Source organism: Zeus faber (assembly GCF_960531495.2).
Source record: "Zeus faber genome assembly, chromosome: 8".
Lineage (NCBI taxonomy): Eukaryota > Metazoa > Chordata > Actinopteri > Zeiformes > Zeidae > Zeus > Zeus faber.
The window spans coordinates 10,307,276-10,329,965 of NC_137195.1; the positions used below are offsets into that span (position 1 = coordinate 10,307,276).

General features: G+C 49.8%; 1 protein-coding gene across 1 annotated transcript in view; it reads left to right on the forward strand.

Moving 5' to 3' along the window:
- Nucleotides 1-114: 114 nt before the first annotated feature.
- The window catches only part of LOC307233880 (uncharacterized protein), a 27,882-nt gene continuing 5,306 nt past the window's right edge, over nt 115-22,690 (forward strand). The window contains exons 1-27 of the mRNA XM_080005338.1: nt 115-198; nt 5,672-7,086; nt 8,149-8,430; nt 8,515-8,619; nt 8,711-8,829; nt 8,926-9,144; nt 9,333-9,420; nt 9,895-10,047; nt 10,384-10,481; nt 10,948-11,120; nt 11,210-11,308; nt 12,034-12,249; nt 12,400-12,534; nt 12,626-13,417; nt 13,599-13,820; nt 13,918-14,127; nt 14,628-14,858; nt 15,203-15,442; nt 15,594-15,821; nt 16,585-16,785; nt 16,920-17,096; nt 17,225-17,407; nt 18,017-18,222; nt 18,439-18,501; nt 18,702-18,740; nt 19,355-19,417; nt 20,579-20,758. Of these exons, the coding sequence (XP_079861464.1) occupies nt 5,680-7,086; nt 8,149-8,430; nt 8,515-8,619; nt 8,711-8,829; nt 8,926-9,144; nt 9,333-9,420; nt 9,895-10,047; nt 10,384-10,481; nt 10,948-11,120; nt 11,210-11,308; nt 12,034-12,249; nt 12,400-12,534; nt 12,626-13,417; nt 13,599-13,820; nt 13,918-14,127; nt 14,628-14,858; nt 15,203-15,442; nt 15,594-15,821; nt 16,585-16,785; nt 16,920-17,096; nt 17,225-17,407; nt 18,017-18,222; nt 18,439-18,501; nt 18,702-18,740; nt 19,355-19,417; nt 20,579-20,758 (6,129 nt within the window). The 5' untranslated portion in view covers nt 115-198; nt 5,672-5,679. The remainder of the gene's footprint in view (nt 199-5,671; nt 7,087-8,148; nt 8,431-8,514; nt 8,620-8,710; nt 8,830-8,925; nt 9,145-9,332; nt 9,421-9,894; nt 10,048-10,383; nt 10,482-10,947; nt 11,121-11,209; nt 11,309-12,033; nt 12,250-12,399; nt 12,535-12,625; nt 13,418-13,598; nt 13,821-13,917; nt 14,128-14,627; nt 14,859-15,202; nt 15,443-15,593; nt 15,822-16,584; nt 16,786-16,919; nt 17,097-17,224; nt 17,408-18,016; nt 18,223-18,438; nt 18,502-18,701; nt 18,741-19,354; nt 19,418-20,578; nt 20,759-22,690) is intronic.

The window sequence follows — 22,690 nt, forward strand, 5'->3', positions numbered from 1 at the left end:
TTTGTTATCTCGACGCTGATTGGCCCGCGCTCCGATCCCTCGTGTTAGGCTCCGCCCCTTTACGCGCCTCGGACCTCCAGCACAACAAAGCATGTGTCGCGCGGCGCCGCTTCTCCACCCAACGCACCGATCGTAGGGATTTTATTGTTTTTTTTTATTTACGATATTTACCTTCTGCGGATGATAACTGTAGAGTAGGTAAGATCCATTTAAGATTCACTTGTTTGTTTGGTGGAGGAACTAGACTTGTGTTTATTTGTTTTTGTTATACGTTCGGCGCCTTTTTTTTTTTTTTTTTTTTAATACACAGATTATTTAAATCCCCCGGCGCGTTGCGCTTTGGCACAATGCGCATTTTGCGTGTTATGAAGTTGTCGTTAAGTTAAAAAAAACAAACAAAAAAAAACAACAAGATGTCGGACACACGCTGTTTTGAGTGATGTGCAATAACAATTAAATATGGATGAATAATGAATGAATAATTCTCGCACGATATTATTTTCCCTGACAGATAACTTATTATGGGAAGCTGCGGTCCATATGCTCTTGCGAGTAAAATCAAATAAAATTCAGCGGATCACGCAATGTGAGTGAGTGATGGAGTATCTTGCAGTTTGTGAAGTTACCCATTTGCCAAATACGATCCGAACAACCAAATAAAAACCCGTGCAATTGTATGTATAAATTGAGGGTTAGTGTTATAATGTAAATATTATAAAACCCTGCAAGATTCCCAACTTTAGATCTTACCTCACTCTATACCTTTGGCTCTGATACTCACCATCGGAGATTTTAATTGTAATCTATTTTCAACGTTTTAGCAATTAATTTAGATGGTTAAATTTTATATATATATGTATATCTTCATCCACCCACACAAAATGTTTAGCCTCCAATCTTTTTCTCAGAGAAATTCTTACAAAGGTAGTTTGTTGGGTGGGTCGCCTGTCCTCCCACTCTCTACTGCGTTCCAGTATAATTTTCTACTGGATATGTATGTATGTAGTGCATGGCTTAAAAATACCCCTCTTTGTTGGAGGGCAGAGTTTGTGTGTGTGTGTGTGTGTGTGTGTGTGTGTGTGTGTGTGTGTGTGTGTGTGTGTGTGTGTGTGTGTGTGTGTGTGTGTGTGTGTGTGTGTGTGTGTGTGTGTGTGTGTGTGTGTGTGTGTGTGTGTGTGTGTGTGTGTGCGTGCGTGCGCGTGTGTGCGTGCGTGTGTGTGCGTGCGCGCGCGTCCCCGTGTCCGTCCTTCTTTCTGTGCATATGTACTAATTGGAGAATCCGATTTCCTTTCTCCATCTGAGGGGGGAGAAATAAAGACGGAGGGATCATCGGGACCAGTAACTCAAAGGCAATGACATAAAAGCTGGAAACGGTTGCATCTTGGGTCCTCTGCTGTCTCAGCAGTGGCACCGGGCTGGAGCTGCTTAGGTGATGGCGAAGGATGGTTTTGGTCCCGCTGTGTGAGAGTGAGGTCACTGCAGGACCCACGAGAGCTTGCTGGTGGTAATCCTCTTTTGGGAGTTATGATGCATTAGTGCAGTTAGACTACTACTTTGTTGTGTGAGCGGCACGGCCAAAGAAGGAAGATACCAAGCATGCACGGTGCTTTGCACTTTTTTTTCCCCTCTAGACTGCGGGTGTTATGTAAGAAGTTTGGCTCGACACCAGATGTTTACGTGTTAATATTATGAGGCTTGAAAGCAACGGAGGGGAAGTGTTTATTTTTTATTATCAATGAGACGAATAAGTTAGTCTTCTCATATTTTAAATAAGGCTTCTTGACGAGGATGGGTCTTGTTTCTCGTCCGAGCCACCACTGATTTTTATTTTTTTATTTTTTTTTTTTTTAGGCACTATGGAGACACTATACAATCGATGAGCTTGGCTAAGCTATCTTGGGAATAGATGGAGAATCGCTTTCAAGGCGGCCACAGTAAATCAATCTACGCTACTCCGTTCCCTTCACTGGACACCTTATGTTACAGCATGGAGAGGGCACACCATCTGTCTATTGATTAGTTTAGAACTGAGTTTGGGATAGACTTACACACAGAGGAATGCCCTCAAATGAGCCTGTGTAGACTTATTAGCTGCTGGTTTAGTGTCAATAATTTTTCTGGTTATAAAAAAAAAAAAAAAAGTGACGTGTTTTAATCTCAGTCTCCATCTTTGTTTTCTTTTCCCTCTTGTATTTTTATTTGCATATCAGGTCACACGCTCATCAATCTGCCTTTAAACAGGCCGGTGTAACCAACCGTGTTGTGTGTTTCTGCATGAACCGAATGTATGTGCTGTACAGTACAGCTGGGCACGGGTGTGTCCGCGTGTCCATGTTTACTCAGAGAGGGTTCACAGGCGTCATCGCCGTGGCCAGCGGACTGACATCTCTGCCCTCAGCTCTGTTTTGTTGACTTGGAGCCAGGGAGGTGGAGCTCCGCACAAAACCATGAATCAGCACAGACCACTGACCACCACCGCGTTGGCCCCAGCGGTGGCGTGGGGGCCGTGGCCCCCGGACCTCCGCCGGCTCTGACCGGGTGGCGTGGCCCGGCCCCGGGGTGGGTGTTGGCCCGGGTCCCCCAACGGGATGTGAGAGAGAGTTGGGGAGGGATTCAAGGAGAGAGAGATGGTGATGGGGGGAAAAAAAATGGATAGATGGAGAGAGAGTTGGATTGGTGGATGGATGGAGGGGGGAGATGGGTAGATGGATGGATAGAGGGGAGATGGATGGGTGGATAGATAGATAGAGAGGGAGATAATCTCACTTGGTCACTTGGGGCCTGATTAACTCTAAACTCCTTCTAATTCCATAAGCCTCCTCAGTACCCAGGAAGCATGTTTTCCTTTCGTCCAAGTTTTTCCTGTAGGTTAATGTGCTTAATGTTGATTAATCACTGTGGTGAGCGAGGAAGGGAGGCCGCGCTATTCAAATCGACGTCATCATGTCTACTGCAGCCCATAGCCCGTCATCCGTGTGTGTCTTTGATAGTGTGTGTGTGTGTGTGTGTGCGTGCGTGCAAGCGGAGGATGGATGTGAGATTAGGCTCGTGCGTGTGTGCGTGTGTGCGTGTGTGCGTGTGTGCGTGTGTGTGTGTGTGTGTGTGTGTGTGTGTGTGTGTGCGCAATGAACATAAATAGATATGCACTTGTCTGAAAGGTTCACTAATGAGCCTCTGCATCCTCAGCACATGCAGCTATTTATATCCCTCTTCCTCTGCAAGCTCCTTTCCATTCAGCCTCTCATCTCCCTTTCTCTCGCTCGCTCGCTCTCTATGTCTCTCTCCCTTTCTCCATTGATGTCTCTCTGATAGATCTGGGCCTTTTTCGGTGTATTTCAGAGCGTCGGTATGCTTCAGTGGCAAACTGTGTGCGTCATGGTCCTGAGGGTCGTCATGGTTTAAAATGCATCAAAAGGATAATTTTGAATACGTTTTCACTTTTCAGTTGGTGTTTTGCTCATAAAATCCGCACTGCATGAAAACAAACGTCTTTGACTTTCATACTGGGAAGTCTGTTCAGTTTCATGTAACTACAACCTCTTCACGATTCTATTGGTTTCCTATATGCTAACAGTGTATAAACGAGAAATTGTCAAAATTAGAGCTCGTCATTTGAGTGAATCTTCCCTGTGCTCTGGCAGCTATTTGTAAGCACAGTTTGCTGGCGGGTCGCCTGCTTCATATATAATTTAGACGAATGGTGACACTAATTAGGCAGTAATATGGAGGATGTGTGCACTCCAGCAAAACATCACCCCATTTTTATTTTTAACCATTAACATATCGTAATGGCCATGGACGGGGCTCCCGTCGTGCGGCTGTCACTATCTCAATCAGAGCGACGCAGGTGAGTCCTGCTCAGCTGGCCCCGGGCAGAGATGTTAGATAGGAAACACAAAATGGAGGAGGCAGCAGACACAAGCTCAGCTGGTCCATTAGGACCACGTCTGCTTCCTGACAATCAGAATTGAGATGACGGAGCATTAAAAGACCCAGAGGACTCCGTGGGCACTGATGCGTGTGTGCGTGTGCGTGTGTGTGTGTGTGTGTGTGTGTGTGTGTGTGTGTGTGTGTGCGCGCTAATGTGTGTGTTGTGTGACCTAGGGAGTAACCCAATGGGGGGTTGTGGTGGGGGGAGGGTAGCCAGGATTAGTTATAATGTGAGGCGCAGTTATTGGTCACTGGACGCAAACAATGGGGGGGAGGGTTAAAGAGGATTTTGTGCCCCCCACCCCCCTGCTGTCCTATAGTGCCGGGATAGTCCATGGTATAGAGCGTTTGGGGCGTACGCTTTGGGCCATGGGCCGCCCTATACATCTGGAAGATTGGCCTCTCTGCCTCCTTGTCTGCCTGCCACCCTGTCTAGCATATCCCCTCCCCCACCCCATCCCCACCAAACAGGGATGAGACTTGAACTACATATGGCACAGACAGCGCACAGCCCCATTAACCACTAATTAGACAGCCAGCATGACAGGAATACCGTATCTATCTATATGACCTATGTAATGGGTTTATACCTCACCCGGGAACGGTGCGGTGCGATTACATAACGGCTTCCATATTTCTCAAGTCATCCTGGTGTTGTACTTGGCGCGTTCTGTAGGGTCAGCAATTACACAAGTATTCACGCGATATTCCTCGCCGTCCTGACATGCGCAAGGTTTGCGTAATTAGACCGCACGATGATTCGGAGCATTCCGACGTGTCCCGCAGACGTTGTGCGGTGCTGCTCTTCACCTGGATGCATGTCCCGGTTCTTTTGGGTGACTCGGGCAGATCGGGGCCCTGGGAAGTGGGCTGTGGGGCTGGGCCGGATAATGAAGATGAGGCGGGCTGTCCTCGCAGACAGAGCCGAGCAGAATGACTCCTTTGTCTCGCTGAGTTTTAATGAGCTTCTGATAGGAGCGCACGCACTACAACAACAGAGGCCTTTATGTGACTGTTCAAGAATGTGTCTATGTGGGCGTGTGTGTACCTAGCCAATGTTATCCATTGATAAATATTAACTTATTTTCGGGTGCACGATGGAGAGGGAAGAATAACATGAGCGATTTTAACTTTATTCAATAACGTAATAACTTGGCTGTGGCAATGACAATAATGATTTGAATGTCCACGCATAAGGCGTGGACACAGAATTTGAGCGATTGACAAAAAGCCCTTTCGATCACAGCTGCACACGATGGACGCTGAGGTGACCAGCGGCACGGGACTTCTGGCGATGAGGTGGATCGCTGGTTCGATCCCCGGCTCCTCCCACCCTTGTGGCATACTGAAGTGTGTTTGAGCAATGCAGGTTGTCAGGCCGCATGGCGGTCTCCACCATGCTGGCGTGAATGTGGGTCAGAATTGTGAAGCGCTTTTGTGTCTGTGGACTAGAAAGGGCGCTACGTCAAATGGACTTCCATCAGACTCGTCAGACTTGGTTTTTTATGCCTAATAAAACAAACTTAACGTTGGAGAACTGATTAATCAGGGTCATTGATCTCTGAGAACTTGGGTTGCGTGGGGCGTGGGTTGCATTTAGATTGTGATATCAGTTGCCAAATTAAATCAAACATCTTGGCTCAAGGCGGCCTTATTCTGCCGCCTTGTAGCCGCGTAGTGTGCCGCCACACCGTGTTGCACAAGGCAATGACCTTTCTCTCCATCTCCGTCTCCTTCCCAGCGGCTGCCATGACAACAGAGGCGAGCGCTGTGAGCGAGACCGACACCGAAGGCAAGCAGAAGGCCGAGGCTGGCGGCCCCGAGCCGGAGAACAAGCGGAAGCCAGAGGCGGCGGCGGCGGCGGGCGGCGGTGGTGCCGACTCGGAAGGCGAGAGCCCGAGCGGGAAGGCCCCGGACCGGGACCAGGCCTCGGCCCCGGAGCCGGGCCCCGCAGACAGCGCCACCTCCCCCGAGGAGGAGCAGCTGAAGCCGCGCACCCGGACCTCGGCCGGGAAGGGCCTCTCGCGCCTCTTCTCCTCCTTCCTGAAGCGGCGCTCCCAGTGCTCCGAGGGAGAGGGCTTCGAGGCCGAGAAGGCCGGCGAGGAGAAGGCCGAGAGGGACGGGAACACCGAGAAGCCGGAGCCGGAGAAGGCGGAGGAGAAGATAAAAGAGGAAGAAAAGGCTGAGGGGAAGCAGGTGGAGGAGAAGGAAGAGGAGGAGAAGGTTGAGGTGCAACAAGTGAAGGAGAAGAAAGGGGAGGAGAAGAAGAAAGAGGAGGAAAAGGTGGAAAAGAAGGGCGGCAAACGGAAAAAGAAAGACGGCAAGAAAAAAACGGATGGGAAGGATGAAGGGAAGATGACAAAGAAGGAAGGAGAGAAGGCCGAGGAAAAGATAGCGGAGAAAATGGAGGAAACGGAGGAAGAGGCGGCGGGCCCGGCGGTAGAGAAAAAAGCAGGGGAACCGGGGGAGGAGAAAGAGACGAAAGTCCCGGAGGAGAAGGAAACAGAGGAAGACAAGAGGGCCGAGGCGGAAAAGAAGGAGAGTAAGGAAGAGGAAAAGATGGACAAAAAAGATGTAAAGAAAAGGGAAAAGGAGGAGAAGGCAAAAAAGAGGGAGGAGGAAAAGGTGAAGCGGAAGGTGGAGGAAGAGGGGAAGGCAAAAAAGAGGGAAGAGGAGAAAGCCAAGAAGAAGCTGGAAGAAAAACTGAGAGAGGCGGAAAAAGCCAAGAAGAAGGAAGAGGAAAAGGCCAAGAAACGGGAGGAGGAGAAGGCCAAGGAGGAGGACAGGGCAAAGAAGAAGGAGGAGGAGAAACTGAAGGAGGCCAAGAAGAGAGAGGAGAGAGCAAAGGAAGACGCCAAAAAGAAGGAGGAGGAGGAGGAGGAGGAGGAGGAGAAGAAGAGGAAGGAGAAGGAAGAGGCCGCGGAAAAGCCGGAGGAAAAGGCGAGCCGGGAGGAGGAGGAGGAGGAGGAGGAGGAGGAGGGGAAGGGGAACAAAGGGGAAAAGGAGGAGAAGAAGAAAGGGAGGGGGGCGAAGGGGTCGGCGGAGGAGCAGGTGAAGGCGCCCATCGCCGCCCCGGAGCCCGAGCTGAAGACGGAGCCGGAGCCGGAGACGGAGCAGGCGGCCGACCAGCACTCGCTCAGCAGCGCTGAGGCCCAGGTGAGCGGTGGCGTGGGTGGAGGCAGGCTGCGTGATGCGTACGGGATAATGGACCGCCGGCCGGACGTTATCCTGCTTATTTATCCGGCAAACTACCAAATAAAATAAAACATTGAGACATTTCTCAAAATATATATTTGAAATGGTTTTTCCGCTGTGCCTTAGCTTCCGGTAAGAAAATAAGGCCACAAGTGTCCAGTAGTGGAAACTGACCGGCCAGAATTGAGTATTCCTCAGACCCCTGTCATGAATTAATTTAATACCGATATTGTGATATCCGTATTATATCAAGAAGAAGATATTCCATATCTTCTTATTACCACATTACATTCTAATTATTGTTTCTCAGATATTTATTGTGTGTGAATATCTTATGAAAGCACGGATAGTCATCCCTAAAATATCGCCGAATTGTCGGTATGGAGGTATGCGTCTAAAAAAATTGCGTTATTTGATTTTGTCGATATCGCCCAGCCCCACATTCAAGGTCATGGAGATTTAAAAAAAAAAATATTATTATTATTTTTTTTTTTTTGAGACGCTCGCGTCAAAACATTACACTGAAGTCACAAGATTCCAAGAGGAGGCTCTTAACACACGACCTGCATCACCGATGTTCTGCATTTCCTGTTTTTTCCTGGGGTTCCTGTTTTTCTTTTTTCTCCCTTTCTCGTCATGAATCTTTTATTTCTTGCTCAGCGCATGCCTGTGTGGCTGCTCAGAAACTGACCGTCGTTCCCTTTACCGGCGGTGGTAAACAGGGGCTTGCAGCATCGTGAGAGCGTTGCGAGAACAACCCTTTAGAAATATGATGTCAACCTGAAAGAAAACAGAAATATGATATTACATTTTACCTCATAGGTCTTGAGTAAAGCTTGGTATCATTTGATTATCCGAATAATAATGGTAATAATTAACATTATCAAATCAATTATCAATCCAGCCAGAGACATTGGTTATCCTTAGTCTGTATTAATATCGGCACCAGAATCGAACATTTTTAAACCATATGAGAATTGTTTTCTTTTGTGTTTTCTGTTTTGAATGCGTTCATGCACCTAGCCCAATCAAGGGGAGCACAAGGACGAGGCGGGAGGAAAGAACGAGGCCGTGACGGCAGACGAGCCAAAGGACCCGTCGGAGACAATAGAGGAGAACCAGTCGCCCGACGAAGCAAAGGGCGAAGGAGAGGAGAGGCCGACAGAGGAGGCGAAGAAGGACAAGCCCAAAGAAGGACGCAAGGGCGAGAAGAAGGCGGAGGAGGCCAAGCTCTCCAAGAAGCAGAAGACCGTGCAGTGCAGCGTCGTCCTCCTGGACGACGCTCGCTTTGAGTGCGAGCTGGATGTAAGGACGGCCCGTTTCATTCACTGCATTTCGCCTCCACCTTTGCTAGAGAAGTGGTAAACGAGCTGCGCTTCTCTCCTTTAGAAACACGCCAAAGGCCAGGAGCTCTTTGCGAAGGTGTGCGACCACCTCAACCTGCTGGAGAAGGACTACTTCGGCCTGGCCAACTGGGAGACCCCCACCAACAAGGTAGCCCGGCGTGAAAAACACTCGCTCCGCCGAGAGAAAAACTTTTCCACGTGTGGGGATTTAACTCTTGTCCAATATTTGCCTCCCACAGATATGGATGGACCCCGCCAAAGAGATCCGGAAACAGGTTCCGGGCGCCGTCTATGAGTTCACCTTCAGCGTGAAGTTCTACCCGCCCGATCCGGCACAGCTCACCGAAGACCTCACAAGGTCCGGCCATGCAGCCAGCCGCACGCTGACCCTGTGTTGAATATTATATAAAAGCAGGGTACAAACCTCACCTGTTCTCCCCTGCCTCCCGTGAAGGTACTACCTGTGTCTCCAGCTGAGGAAGGACATCATGCGCGGGGTGCTGCCCTGCTCCTTCGTCACGCTGTCGCTGCTGGGCTCCTACACGGCCCAGTCCGAGCTGGGGGAGTACGACCCGGAGGTCCACGGCCCCGCCTACGTCAAGGAGCTGAGCCTGGCGCCGGGCCAGAGCGCGGAGCTGGAGGAGAAGGTGATGGAGCTGCACCGCACCTACAGGTGAGTCCCCGGGGAGGGGAGGGTGGGGGGGGGGCATGTTTTATGACGTGAGGACGGCCCGGGGGAACAGGCCCGGTCAGGTTCATGCGGGCCTCATGTGGATGCTACACACAAAACTACCGCAGCAAACAAGGGGAACGAGCCCCACCCCCCACGTGTCTGATGTCCACACTGTTTTCACCCTCCAGGTCGATGAGTCCAGCGCAGGCAGACATGTCGTTTCTGGAAAATGCAAAGAAGCTCTCCATGTACGGGGTGGACCTACACCAAGCCAAGGTACGATGCTGTGTGATGCTTACGTAACCTGTTTTGATCCGGTGCCACGTGGAGTTTCCTGACGCCGTGCGTCATTTTTTTGGGGCTTTTTTTTTTTTTTTTTTTTTTTTCTCCTACAAAACAATTACATAACAAATTCTGGGAGCACGGATATAAATTCTCTGTCGGCAACGACATACTTTCATTTTGAAAAGTGACTCTCACCGTCGTTTGGAAAGCCCGGTCTTGCATAACACCACGCGCATGCAAATTTTAATTACAAAAATTGATTTTTTTTTTTTTAGACCCGTTCAGAAAAAAACAGATAAGACAATTTGGAAATCGGACCCTGATGCATGGGGAGTTCTGCCTCCTAGTGGTCAGATTATGTAATTACAAGTAGAATATGGCGATTTACCACTGTGACCAACATGTTCTATAATTGGATACTTAAAATCCCACAAATTTTGAACCCCCCCCTTACTGTGCTTTTAGGATCTTGAGGGAGTGGACATCATGTTGGGGGTTTGCTCCAGTGGTCTGATGGTTTACAAAGACAAGCTGAGGATCAACCGCTTCCCCTGGCCAAAAGTTCTCAAACTCTCCTACAAACGCAGCAGCTTCTTCATCAAAATTCGGCCATCAGAGGTGAAGCTAAGAAGCACATTTTATCTTTCTGTTTTTCTCTTTTATGCTGTAACTATTAATAATTATTTAATAAGAAAATTAAACCATAAGGATAGAATTTTGACTTTTTACAGTTATGATCATGACTATGAAAGAAAGTCCTGCATTTTTCAAATTTGTTAAAGTTGTTAGATATTTGACAACAAAAATAACCCAAAACTTAGGAAGGTTGAGGTGCATTAAGCCTAGATTTTGTTTACATACAAACTGTTGTTGTTATATTGGGCAATATGTCATTAATTAATATTATTGTAGCTTAACACGTAAAGTAAATATATATATTTTTTGCACCCACAGCAAGAACAATACGAGAGCACGATCGGCTTCAAACTGCCGAACTACAAAGCATCCAAGAAGCTATGGAAGGTTTCTGTAGAGCACCACACCTTCTTCAGGTGAGAACGGGCCCTTCACCCGTACTTTCCCCCCGCCCTCCCTTTGTCCTGCCCGGCAACAGTGGCCAGCTTCCCTGTGCGCTGGATAATCGGCTCATTTGTCCCTGGCGCTTAAACCCTCCACTTTAATTACATAAGCCGCGTGATAGTTTAACCGAGGAGGCGACGGCCCTCTGCTCCAATTCAAACACGACGGTTTCACTCTAACAAAACAAACCGATAAGGAAGGCTGACGGACGAAACAAGATATCAAAAATTGGTTTTATATATCGTTTGAGAGCTCCTGATGAGCTCTATCAAGTGTTTAAAAAAAAAAAAAGGTAAAATCTGTAAAATTCAGAAAATACTTTACGGTGGAGCCGATAAGACAAAAAAAACACTGATTGTTCCATAATGTGGAATGAACCCTGTTCTATACATTTTCTTTATTTTTTTACGAATTTTTAAAATTTTTATCCCCCCCCAGGGTCTCGACGATAGAGCCCCCGTCTTCGCGCCGCTTCCTCGTCCTCGGCTCCAAGTTCCGCTACAGCGGCCGTACCCAGGCCCAGACGCGCCAGGCCAGCTCCATGATCGACCGCCCGGCCCCGCGCTTCACCCGCTCCGCCAGCAAGAGGCTGTCGCACAATCTGGACGGAGGTACGTGTGCGCCCGGGACTGGCGTGTGACTGAACCGGCGGCGTTAGTGCGCCGATCACCTTTCACTCAAACGCACCCTGCTCCTGCAGCTGCAGGCCAGGCGCTCCAGCTCCTGCAGCAGCTCTCCGCCTCCAATAGATCTGAGGCGGACGACTGGTTCTTGGTGCTGGATTCTTCACGTCCAGCAGGTACTTGGAAGCCGCGTGGAACGGCAGCTTCTCGGCACCCTACGATTAAGCTTTTTTTGCTCACTGGCATCTCGCTTGATTTTAATACGTGTTCGGCCGAGCGCTTTTGGCTTTCAGGCTCGCTCACCTTGAAGGAGTGCCCTCACAGCTGCAGCGCGGGTAGCTAACATGTGAGAGAAGTGATCTCCTTCTGGCGCCAACCGTTTTCACTTTGCATTGTTCCACTTTGGCTTTTTGCCAGCGTTGGTTTGTTTGCCATGGACGACGGAAATGCAAATGCAAATGGCATTTTTTTACAAATAACTGCTCCACGTGCCTCATCAGGAGTCTGCTTTGTGTGCGCGCACAGAATTTGCTTCATTCCTTTTGCTTGCAGCTACTTGCTTCCTGGGATTTGGCGTGGCACGTTTGACGTCTGTTCGGCAGGTTGCCGCAAAACGTTGTCATCGCTCATAGAAATCCATCGGCCGTGTTCGGTCCAGATCCCGCAGCTTTTGTCGCGGGGGATTCGATGCTTGCGCCGAGTAGAGCGCAGGGATCACGGCGTGGCTCCTGTCTCCCCCGGCTTCCGTTCAGCTTTCCACTAACATCCTCTCGTTGGACTCTGTCCTCCGGCTCCGCATCTGGTTTTTATTTTTAAAGCGCCGCGAAAGCACCGCTTCAATCCCTCTGACAGAACCGTCACGTCATAACGGCGGCCGCCTTGGTTCATCTTTTCCCCGCAGCCGGGGGTGGGTTCGGTCGGACGCTCCCGGGGTCCTGGCAGGACGGGCGCTCGTTTCAGACCGAGAGCTTTTCAGAGTCCCGACAGGAGGCTGTGGACGCACTGATGGCGTCTTACTCGACCGTCCAGAGGAGAGGGGGAGACGAATGGTTTCTGTTGCTCCGACACCGTCCTTCCTTTTCCTACGTCCCGTCTTTCGACGTTGTGGAACAACCAGGTATTTGACGGTGTCTACGACCGCCCTTTAAAGTCAAAGCTTCTACTTCTGGTGTGGTCTTTGCGTGCCTCGCCTTCTCCTCCGATGATTAAGTCCCTTGTGTTTTAACTCGCGCGGCAAGTGTTTGTAACGTGTTTTGAATGTTATCAGCCACAGTCAGCTCTGCGACACTGAGCACTATGGACAGGCTTTTGCAGCCGGTGCCGAAACAGCAGGACGTCTGGTTCCAGCAGTTTGACGGCAACTTCACCACGTCCGCACTAGAGTCCGTCGGCAAACGTCCACGTGAGTTTTTTTATTTTTAGTTAAAACTGGAAACGGAATTGTCCCTGGAAAATGTATCTTTTACTCCTAATATTTATTTTTCCTCTCTTAGTCCCTCCCACAGACCGTCCTCGGCTTCAGGTGACATTTGAGGGAGTTTCTGGCGAGGCCCAGGAGGAGCAGAGCGAACGGGAGGCGATGGAGCGGTTGCAGAGGGCTGTGACCTCGGTGGACCAGCTGAGAGAAGCCTACGTCCTGGAGGAGCAGAGCGACCAGGAGGCGATGGAGCGGTTGCAGAGGGCTGTGACCTCGGTGGACCAGCTGAGAGGAGCCTACGTCCTGGAGGAGCAGCTGAGGGAAGTGAGGATCCTGGAGGAGAGGCTGCAGGACGTGGACGAGCTGGCGGAGAAACTCGAGGAGGCGATAGAGGAGGAGATGGGGAAAGAGGAGGTGGAAAAGATGGTGCGGGAGGGCGAGGGACGAGTTGAGAGAACGGCGAAAGACCGAAGCGCTCGAGCGGCGACGGCGATGGAGGCCCCGGAGGGTGGGGAAGTAGATGAACTGGAGGAGGAAATAAAACGGGTGTTTCTGAAGGGTCTGTTGCCCGAAGACGAGGAGAGGGAAGAGAGGATCGGCGCGAACCTGAAGGGAGATGGACGGAGGGAAAGGAAGCTGCAGATAGAACGCGAGCGGCAGGTGGTGGCGGTGGCCTCCTCGACAATCATCTCAGAGGAGAGGTGGCGGCAAGACACAGCGGAGGAGGGAGAGAGGAAGCGGTGGACGGGCGCCACGGAGGGGACGATCAAAAGAGGAATGGGAGAGAGAGGGGCGTCGGTGGAGGACCGAGACGCTTGGTTTGTGCTTCTGCATCGCCTCCCGTACCAGGCTGTCGTCAAACCTCCAGGTAGAGTTTTCCCTTTTCCGTCCGCCCAAGGAAACATGTTTGCCGATATCCAGCCATCTTGTTCCGAAATAGTTGACTTTGACAAAGTTCATTATTTTTACCCACGCACGATGTTGCGAAGGTTGTAGATTAGACGATTCGATCGGTAACGTCTCTAATGTCTCAACTTCGTTCAAACCAGTGGCTTCAGCGGAACGTTATCGGGCGGAAGCAGACGCCCGCTTCGCCTCTGAAACCCGAATTACAAGAGTTGAGGAGATAAGGAGAGAAGTCCTGGACGACACGAGGGATGAAGTGCCACCACCGCCACCGCCACCACCACCGCTGATCGTCAGGGAAACGGGCGATGACTGGTTTGTCCTTCTGGATGTGGTTTCCAGAGGAACAGCTCCCGTACCTCCAGGTATCACTGACCCTCTGGAAATTATCCTCTCGGAGCCTCCACCTTATTTGGCGTTTAAAAAAAAAAAAAATCTTGATTGTTTGTGTCTTGTCATCAGTTGCCTGGGAGGATCAGGACCGGGCGGCTCTGGAAATACAAGATATCTCCCCAGAGATCAAGTCTGCGGCAGTTTTCGAGCTAAGTGACGTCTCGGAAGACGAGGAAGTAGGTGGAGAGCGGGCGGAGCCGCAGCCGGGGAGGTGGAGGGAAGACGACTGGTTCGTGTTGCTGGACGTTCTTCCCCGGGAAACGTCTTACGTACCTCCAGGTAGCCTGAAAAAAAAAACGCCAAACACACACACTTTTTTCATCAGGGCGTGGTCAGAGCTGCAGTTTGTTTGCTTTGATCCGTTTCGGGGATTTAAATGTTAAAATGTTCGACTTGGAACTTGGTTCGATTTGTATCCGCACCTCGACGCTTGAAGGCGAAAACCAAAACTTGTAAACAAAACGCCACGCGCTTGCAAACTGTTTCGTGATTGGTCAGAATTTTCGTGTGTGTGTGTGTGTGTGTGGATGTGTGTGTCTGTGTCTGTGTGTCTGTGTGTCTGTGTGTGTGTGTGTGTGTGTGTGTGTGTGTGTGTGTGTGTGTGTGTGTGTGTGTGTGTGTGTGTGTGTGTGTGTGTGTGTGTGTGTCCCAAGGCAGTCTCAGTGGGGCTGATACGGTCCGGGACAGAGTGCCGCTGCTGTCTTCACGTATGCCCAAACTAGCTATGTGTGACTACACCCTCAGTTGTGTGGGTGCCCTCATATTCATCTCTCTCTCAGTCTCCACACGAGGTGACGCTCAGTTCTATGTTGGAGAAGGGATCTCGGCTGTCGTTGCGGTGGAAGCGGTCCAGTCGGTGGTCGAAGCTGGGCTCGAGGAGGAGATCCCACGGGAAGAGGACACAAGGTCTCCCCGACAGATCGTTCCACCGCCTGAATGGCAGAGGAAGGAGGACGACTGGTTTGTGCTGCTGGACGTTGTCCCCAGAACAGTCTCCTACGTTCCCCCAGGTAGAAACCTCCTTATTTCACATTGCTTATTTGTGATGGATAGATCGATAGATAGAGTGATAGATGGATAGATGGATGGATAGATGGATAGATAGATAATGTATTCATCCCAGAGAAATTCTATTGTTACAGCAGCTGTCATCAAAAACAATAGGCAATAATATAATAATAATAAAGTAATATAATCAAAATAAAAATAAATAAGAAATACATTTAAAAATATAATAAAATTAGCAATAAACCTCAAAAACAAACAACCTGTTTTAACAATTCAGACTCGGCCTCCTACATTTCTCACTTCATTGAATTACATCGTCTTAAACGTGGCTCGTTTTGCCTTTTAGTTTCCCTGGCAGTGCTCGGTGGAGTCTATCCGCGGGTGGAGGGAACCAGTCCTCCTTCCACCGCCGCGGAACCGATGGAGGAAAAGATGGAGGAAAAGATGGAGGGGAAGATGGAGGAAAAGATGGAGTGGGCTACGTCGGAACAAGGACGACTTCCCGCGCCGCTTCCGTACGAGAGAGACGACGACTGGTTCGAGCTGTTTGAAAGGACCCGAGAGGAGGCGGCCGTGGTGCCACCAGGTACACCTTTACCATCGTTCTATCCCTCCTTTTCCCCGTTCCCCCGACTGTACCCTGCATGTCCACGTCTGGACGGAGGCGTCACTCCTTAAGCGCCGTGTTTTTCAAGCTGTTGAAATGATCATGATGATTCCCTTTCTCTCTTTCCCAGTCGCTTCGGTTGAGACCCTTCCGGCTACGAGCGTCTCTTCTGTGATCACCGCCGGGACCGAAACGTGGAGGAAGGTGATAATTGCGGAGGACGTCGGGCTCGAAGAAACACGTTTGTCCAAATTTAAACCGGCCCCAGTGACACCGCCGCCGTCAGGAAAAGAGGACGCGGACGATTGGTTCATCGTCTTCGACGTTGTCCATGACAAACCTGTCGTGGTTCCACCAGGTACTCTTCAGCACCGCAGGTCGTTCTGCTGCACATGATGAGATAACACTTAGATAATCCCAGGGGGGAAATTCAGGGAAAAAATATAAAAGAAAAATAGCGGATGGCGTGCCACATATTTGTCCCTCTGGACGGAGGTCAAATGGCTTTTTCGTTCTTTGGTTATAAATTTAAAATGACTGAAGTGTTTTTAGCACTTTTAAGTTAATATCCTTTATCGAGGCTCATTTTAACACTAGAAGGCAACTTGGTCAAAAATGACCCAACCCAGTTATACATTTTTTTTGTGCATATTATTTAATTGATTCATGTTTATCATTAAAATCACCTTAAATGAGGAATTCCTGGAATTGTAAGGAAATAGTGATAACGGGACATTTTTGATGCATCATATTCCATTCTAGGGTAAATGACCTGTGTTTTTTTTGTGTCAGGTTCATTTATTGATGATGTTGGGAAAAAAAGGTGCGGGTTGGATTTATTTCAGTTCCTAATCACTTACCTTGCTATCGGCATTTAGGGAAACTGTTATTGTATCAGTTAAAAAAAAACCCTGGTTCATAACCTGGCCTATTTCCACCCAATACTTACCTCTGCCCTGTACCAAATGTATAGAACTTACCTGCGATACTTTAGTGAATAAGAGAGTAATTTGTCCAAAGATGTGTTAAATAAAATTTTTTTTTAATAATTTTTAAAATGTATGAAATCTCTCTATACAAATACAACAAACCAATGTGTCTATGGCTGTTGTCATTCCCAGTTGTAAAGGAGATCATTCTTCAGGCTCCACAAGCAGCAACGGCTGCGCAGGAGACACAGCCCCAGCAGAGGGCGCTGTTCCTGCCCCAGCAGGAGGTCACGGCGGCTCCGAGCCTCCTCAGAGACGCAGGGAGAGCGGACGGAGACGACTGGTTCCTGCTCTTCCAGACGACAGGGGACCAAAGAGGAAAGATGCCAACAGGTAGAACTCGTGAGCTCTCGGCGCCATTGCTAAGTTCTTTACGTTTCGCCCGTCGCGTGCCCGCCATGTGACGTACCCGCCATGTGACGAACCCGCCGCGTGACGTATTTCTTCCGTGTCTCCGCCTCCGTCAGGGGGAAAAGCCGAGGAGAGATCCGCCCGAGGGTTCAGAGCCGTGGAGACGGTCGCCCGGGGACCAGGGCGCGTGGTCGACGGGACGCGGCGGCAGGAGAAGATGCTGCGATGGCAGCTCGCGGAGAAGGCGGAAGACGACTGGTTTGTTCATCTGGGTGTCGCAGCGAAAACGTCAGGTATGAGAGGAAATTTAAAGAACATATTTAGGACGTTTCTGCCGCTGATTTAATCCTTTACTGTGTATTTTCTCTGGGGAGTATGTTTTTCCCGTATAACCTGACAGTGTCTGTGTAATTCCCATCAGTCGCCGTTGACCAGCGAGTCCGCCTCTATCCGGGCCAAACTCCCCAAACTCCTAAATGGAGCCTGGGTGTGGCGGAGACCAGGCCCCGGTTTGGGAGGAGGATCCTGGAGGAGAGACGCCCGCTCGCTCAGGGAGACCGTGATGACTGGTTTGTTCTGCTAGACGTTGACCTCAGAGAGTCAGGTATCCTCAGCTGCTCCGTCCTGTGTTCATTCCGAACCCGTGTTGAGAAACGCACTAACGCCAACCGAAACACATCTGCTGCAAAACGCCCGTAAACACCGCTTGACTCGCCCCGAGGAGAAGCCGCGTGTGCCCCCCACCTCCCCCGTTTTGGGGGTCGGGGATCCTTCACCGCGCACATGGAGGAACCCGCGCTTCCTTTTACCGCTGCGTTCCCCGACGGGGTTACGTCCGTTGGGCTCATCGCGGCCGGACTTCGAGCTTCCGCCCCGGACGGAAGCGAGAGTCGAGGCCGCGCTTTTCGCCGCTTGCGCTTTCGGCGTCGCGGACGTTCACCGCCGCCGCCTTCACATTTCGCTTCTCGCTCCAAAGAAGCATCTGGAACGGACCCGGGTGAGTACAGCGCGACACGCCGCCCCCCCCTTGCGGCGGCGGCGTTACAGTAAGTATGCCGTGGCTTTTTGCTTTTCTGTTCGCTTCATTCGCCCAACGGTTCTCAAACACGCACGTTTTCCAACTGCGACACGTCATCCAAAGCGCCGCTCCCTTTCCGCTCACATTCCGTCTTGTTTGTTTGTTTTTTTTGTTTTTTTTTTTACTCGTCTCCAGCGGTGGCCACCCAGCGGGGCGTGCGCCCGGTCAGCGCCCCCGTCTTCTCGCAGGCCGCCCTGGCGGAGGCCGGGATCCCCATGGCCCCGCTGGACCAGCCGCAGACCTCCACGCCCATCAAGAGCATCCGCCTCGAAGACAGGAGGCTGGAGGTCACCGTGGAGGCCGTGGAGTCCCCGAGGAGCGAGGCCGGCGCCGAGGGCAAGGTAACGGCATGTCTCCGGACACGTACACGCGCCGGTGAAAAATACACCGATGTGATGAAAAGTCCTTTCTAGCTTGAATTGTTGGGTAATTTCATGTGTCTTTGATTATTTGGACCTCTCTTAATGCGTGTTTGAGTTGGTATTATTGTACTAAAATGAGGTGGATCTCGGTCCAGAGGAGCTCCGGTGTTAAATGTGTCTCTCTTGCTGCTGTAGCCAGCGGTAAGGGGGCGCCGCTGGGAGGTGACTCCCACCGTCAATGGGCACACTGAGCTCCAGGTGAGTGTCAGACACTCAGACTCGCACGCATGTGGGCCCCTCCCACTGAGCGGCCCCTGCTTTTTTTTTTTTTTTTTTTTTTTTTTTTCTCCCCCCATTTTGGTGAACTTTGATGTATGCTGAGGCCTCGGAGGGGGAGGATGCTAACCCGTGTCCCCTCTCTCTCTCTCTCCTCCCCGGCGCGGGGCGGGGGTCACCAGTCTGAGGAGTCGAGCGCGGAGCCCGTACGATTGCGCAAGGTCAGACTCCGAGCCCGACGCCGCAGCGTTATTAACATGAAAATAGTCATCTCTTCACACCCCCATTTGACAATAACACCTCTCTCATAAAAAAAAAGACTAATTTCCCCGTCGCCCCCTCGTGCTCCACGTCCGTACGGCTTCGTCTTTTATGACATCCGAGCGCGGTCGGATTTGGAGGGCGTTATGGGAAATTTGCTAACTTTGCAATCTCATTCTGAGCGAATGTGTTTTCGGTGTAAAAATGAAAATGATTTACTTGCTGTTTTCCCTTTTTTTTTTTTTTTTTGTTAGATAAAACGCTGAAGTTATTAAGGGATAAAACGTCTTTTCAGTGCCTGCTCTTGCCATAAACCTTGTAATGCACGTGCATGTTGTAGGTTGGAACATTTTGCGCCGACGGCCGCCATATTTTTTTACACGACGCCGTCACTTTTGAAAACATCCTTATATTCGGTCAGGCTTCTCGGCCCACCGCTGCTGGGGTTTTCGGGGGCTTCACTATCCCTGAGTTTGCTCGGCCCTGCACCGTCCTGCATGTCAGTAGAAATGCATGTCCAAGGTGTGATGTCACACACTCTTTTGTTTGTTTTTGTTTTTTTTACTTTTCACAGAAAAGGGCTAAGAGAATTGAGGGTGACTCGATTTATATCAGGCATAGCCTCTTAATGTTGGAGGTTGGTATCCCTGGAGTGTGTGTGTGTGTGTGTGTGTGTGTGTGTGTGTGTGTGTGTGTGTGTGTGTGTGTGTGTGTGTGTGTGTGTGTGTGTGTGTGTGTGTGTGTGTGTGTGTGTGTGTGTGTGTGTGTGTGTGCGCATCCTTCGTCGTCTTCTCTGCCTCACCGGCTGCTCGTCACGCTTGCATGCGGCACCATTCACACTTTGCAAATCGCTCACATCGTGCGTTCTGTGTGGTTAGCTTTACTTTGCGACGAACCTGTCTAACCCGGTGCCTTGTTCCAGGAGAAGCGCCGCCGAGCCTCTGGAGAATTAACGCCTGTGGTTGTGGCTTTTTTTTCTCGTTGCCTTCGCTTGGTTCAACGTCACGATCCGCTTTCACACCGTTTTGGTTTTTCCATGTTGCTCAGTGGATTATCCGGCGCTTCCAGGTCATCCCTGTTCCTGTTCCCGCTTGTGCTCCTTGTAATTATGTACAATCAAAAAATATATATATATTTATTAATTTATTTATTTCCCGTATTAACTCTAACAACAATATATTATGACAAAAAAAATTAGCGTTAATTGCTCCAGCAATAATTTTCAAGTGTTGACAAAAACGCCAGTGCTGCTGCTTCTATGAAGTGTCCCTTCCAGTAAAACACGGTTTTCACCGTCGGTGCTGTTTGATTCTGCAGCCTGTCAGTGTGTTGGTTTTTCCTGCGAGGCTCTTGCTATAGATGCTGAAACGCTGTGCTACTGTTTGTAATTGGCTTCAACTCCCGACCGATCCAGAACTCAAAAGACAATCTATAAACAATCAATAAATTGTGTGAGTGATAGCGCTTTATGACACCTTTTACGAAATTAACATCCAGTCAAACAATCACTTTTGGATTTCCAATTTACTTCCATTGGTCATAAATTACGGTAATAATTGTAGCAATTAATCGGGAATCAAAGCTGATTGTGGGAGAATTGAGCTCTGGTTCGTTCAGTGACGTTCAAAAACATTAGGAAAGTCAATTCCACCTTACGCTTCCGCTTTGTTATTAATCTGCATTAAATCCGGAGATTTTGACGCCATTCCTCGTTCCTGCCTTTCCCCTCTCTCCTCTGTCGCTCCCTCTTTCTACCTCAAACGTCCCTCCCTGTTCCCTGAACGCCCCTCGCCCGCAGGACTTCGACAAGCCTCCCGAGGACCTCCTGCGGCACCACGCCAACGTCAGCGAGCTGAAGAGGAACTTCATGGAGGCCCTCCCCGAGACCAGGCCCAGCGAGTGGGACAAGCGTCTGTCCACGCACTCCCCCTTCCGCACCGCGGGGGTCAACGGCCAGCCGCTGCCCAACGCCGACGGGGTGAGTGTCCCGCGCCCGTTTGGGATTCGGGGGTCCCTTCGCGTAAGGTTCTCACACTCCTCTCACCTCACGTAGTCTGGAGCTTTTGAATCGACGTCGTGTGGAGATCACGTCTGTACCGGCTTGGAAGCCCCCTCCCTCCTCCCCTCCCCACTTCCCTTCTGGAAGAGCCTGGTTCACCAGTTTATGCCCGAGTGTCGTAGAGTTTTGGACCCTGAGCGTCCGTGGGCTCTGATTCGTGAGATTCTGATCTTCAAAACGGGGTCGGACTCAGACTCTTCCAATTTGAGATCCTGGGTCTTGGTTCTTGTGTGCGTGGGTGGATGCATGTGGGAGAGCGTTCTCTTTCTGTGGAACCGGCATGCGGGATGCAAACGTGTGGATGTGCGTGGCCGTGTGTCGGCGACTGCCGATGCCTTGTTTTTTTGGAGCCGCCGGTCCACGCTTTGTGAAATTGTTTGGTTTCCTCCGTCATCACGGAACCCAGTTTGCTTTCGGCGTTCTCATTGGAACCGTCTGACTCGTGACTCGGTCCTCCATGTGCTGCATGACCCAGGGAGCATGTTGTCACACCAAGGCAGTTTCTGCCTCCTTCCTTCCTTCCTTCCTTCCTTCCTTCCTTCCTCCCTTCCTCCCTTCCTTCCGCCTTCCTTCCTTCTACCCTGTTTGCTGTGCACGCTCCTTGTTTTTGCAGAAAATCCTTCTGGTCCTCTCACGCCCACCACTCTTGCCCTCGAGAATAATGTGTCAAGACAAGTGGTACCAGGCTGCTCTCCAAACCTCGATTAGAATAGAAACACCCATTGAATTGTTCATGCTCTCCATTAACAAATGATTTGTCTTGTATGGGCTGCTTGTTTGTGACTATACAACCCCTAAAACCGACAGTCATTCATTCCAATATGAATGTCAACATGAAAAGCCACTGTGTGGACCATTGAGTTGCTCTCAGTTGAACCAGCAAGAAATTCGGTCGTCACCAATTTTTTGCAAAATGTCAAATTGTAAGAGTTGGTCGGAGCCTTGGATGTAATTGGAAACTCCCAGTAATGACTACATGATCGGATAACTAAAATCATCGTGTCTGACTTGAATCTGCAGAATCACAGACAATGGAAAGAACATAGAACAAATGAAAACAAGAAGAGAAGCGGGTCCCATGTCTTTCAGATTTCAGCTATTTCAATTTTTTTTTTATACATTTTTATTTATTCAATTTAATATGTATTTTTATTTAGTATTTCCACAGATTCTACTAAATATGTTTCAGAAAGAAAAAAATGATAGTTTTTAATTATTAGGCAGACTCTCTGTCCGTTCGAGCCTAAAAGGCCATTTCAGTGGGTGTGCCGCGGTGTTTTTCACTTGCTGGGTGGGGTCCAGGGGGCGGGTTTATGCAAATGACAGGAAGAAGCTGATTGGCTGCAAACAGAACTGCTGTCACAACTGGGGCTAAGTGTGACTCTCATGCTCTGGTTGTTTCGGACAGTTATTCTGGCAAAGTGCACCGGCATCACTGGGTCTCAGTCATGTAACCAAACTCAAAGAGGGCTCTTTCATTGGCTCCCATTTCATGTTTTATTTTTGTAACTCTTTCTATCTCATTTTGATTAAATAAACATGCCAGTGAATACATTGAAAATAATACAAAATCATACAAAGTCAGCGATGTCATTATCTTTCTAACCGAAAATGCAAGTGTTGGTATCTCCAAGTTGGTAAATGCCCGATCCAAGACTGTTATTACTAAGGCTTTTACAAACCTCTCGTTTCCCGTCACCGCAGACATTTCAACCTTCCTCCTCATCTCTCTCTCTCTCTCCTCCTCTTCCTCCTGCTCCTCCTCCTCCTCCTCCTCCTCCTCCTCCTCCTCCTCATCTCTCTCTCTCCTCCTCTTGCTCCTGCTCCTCCTCCTCCTCGGCCCTCAGTTTG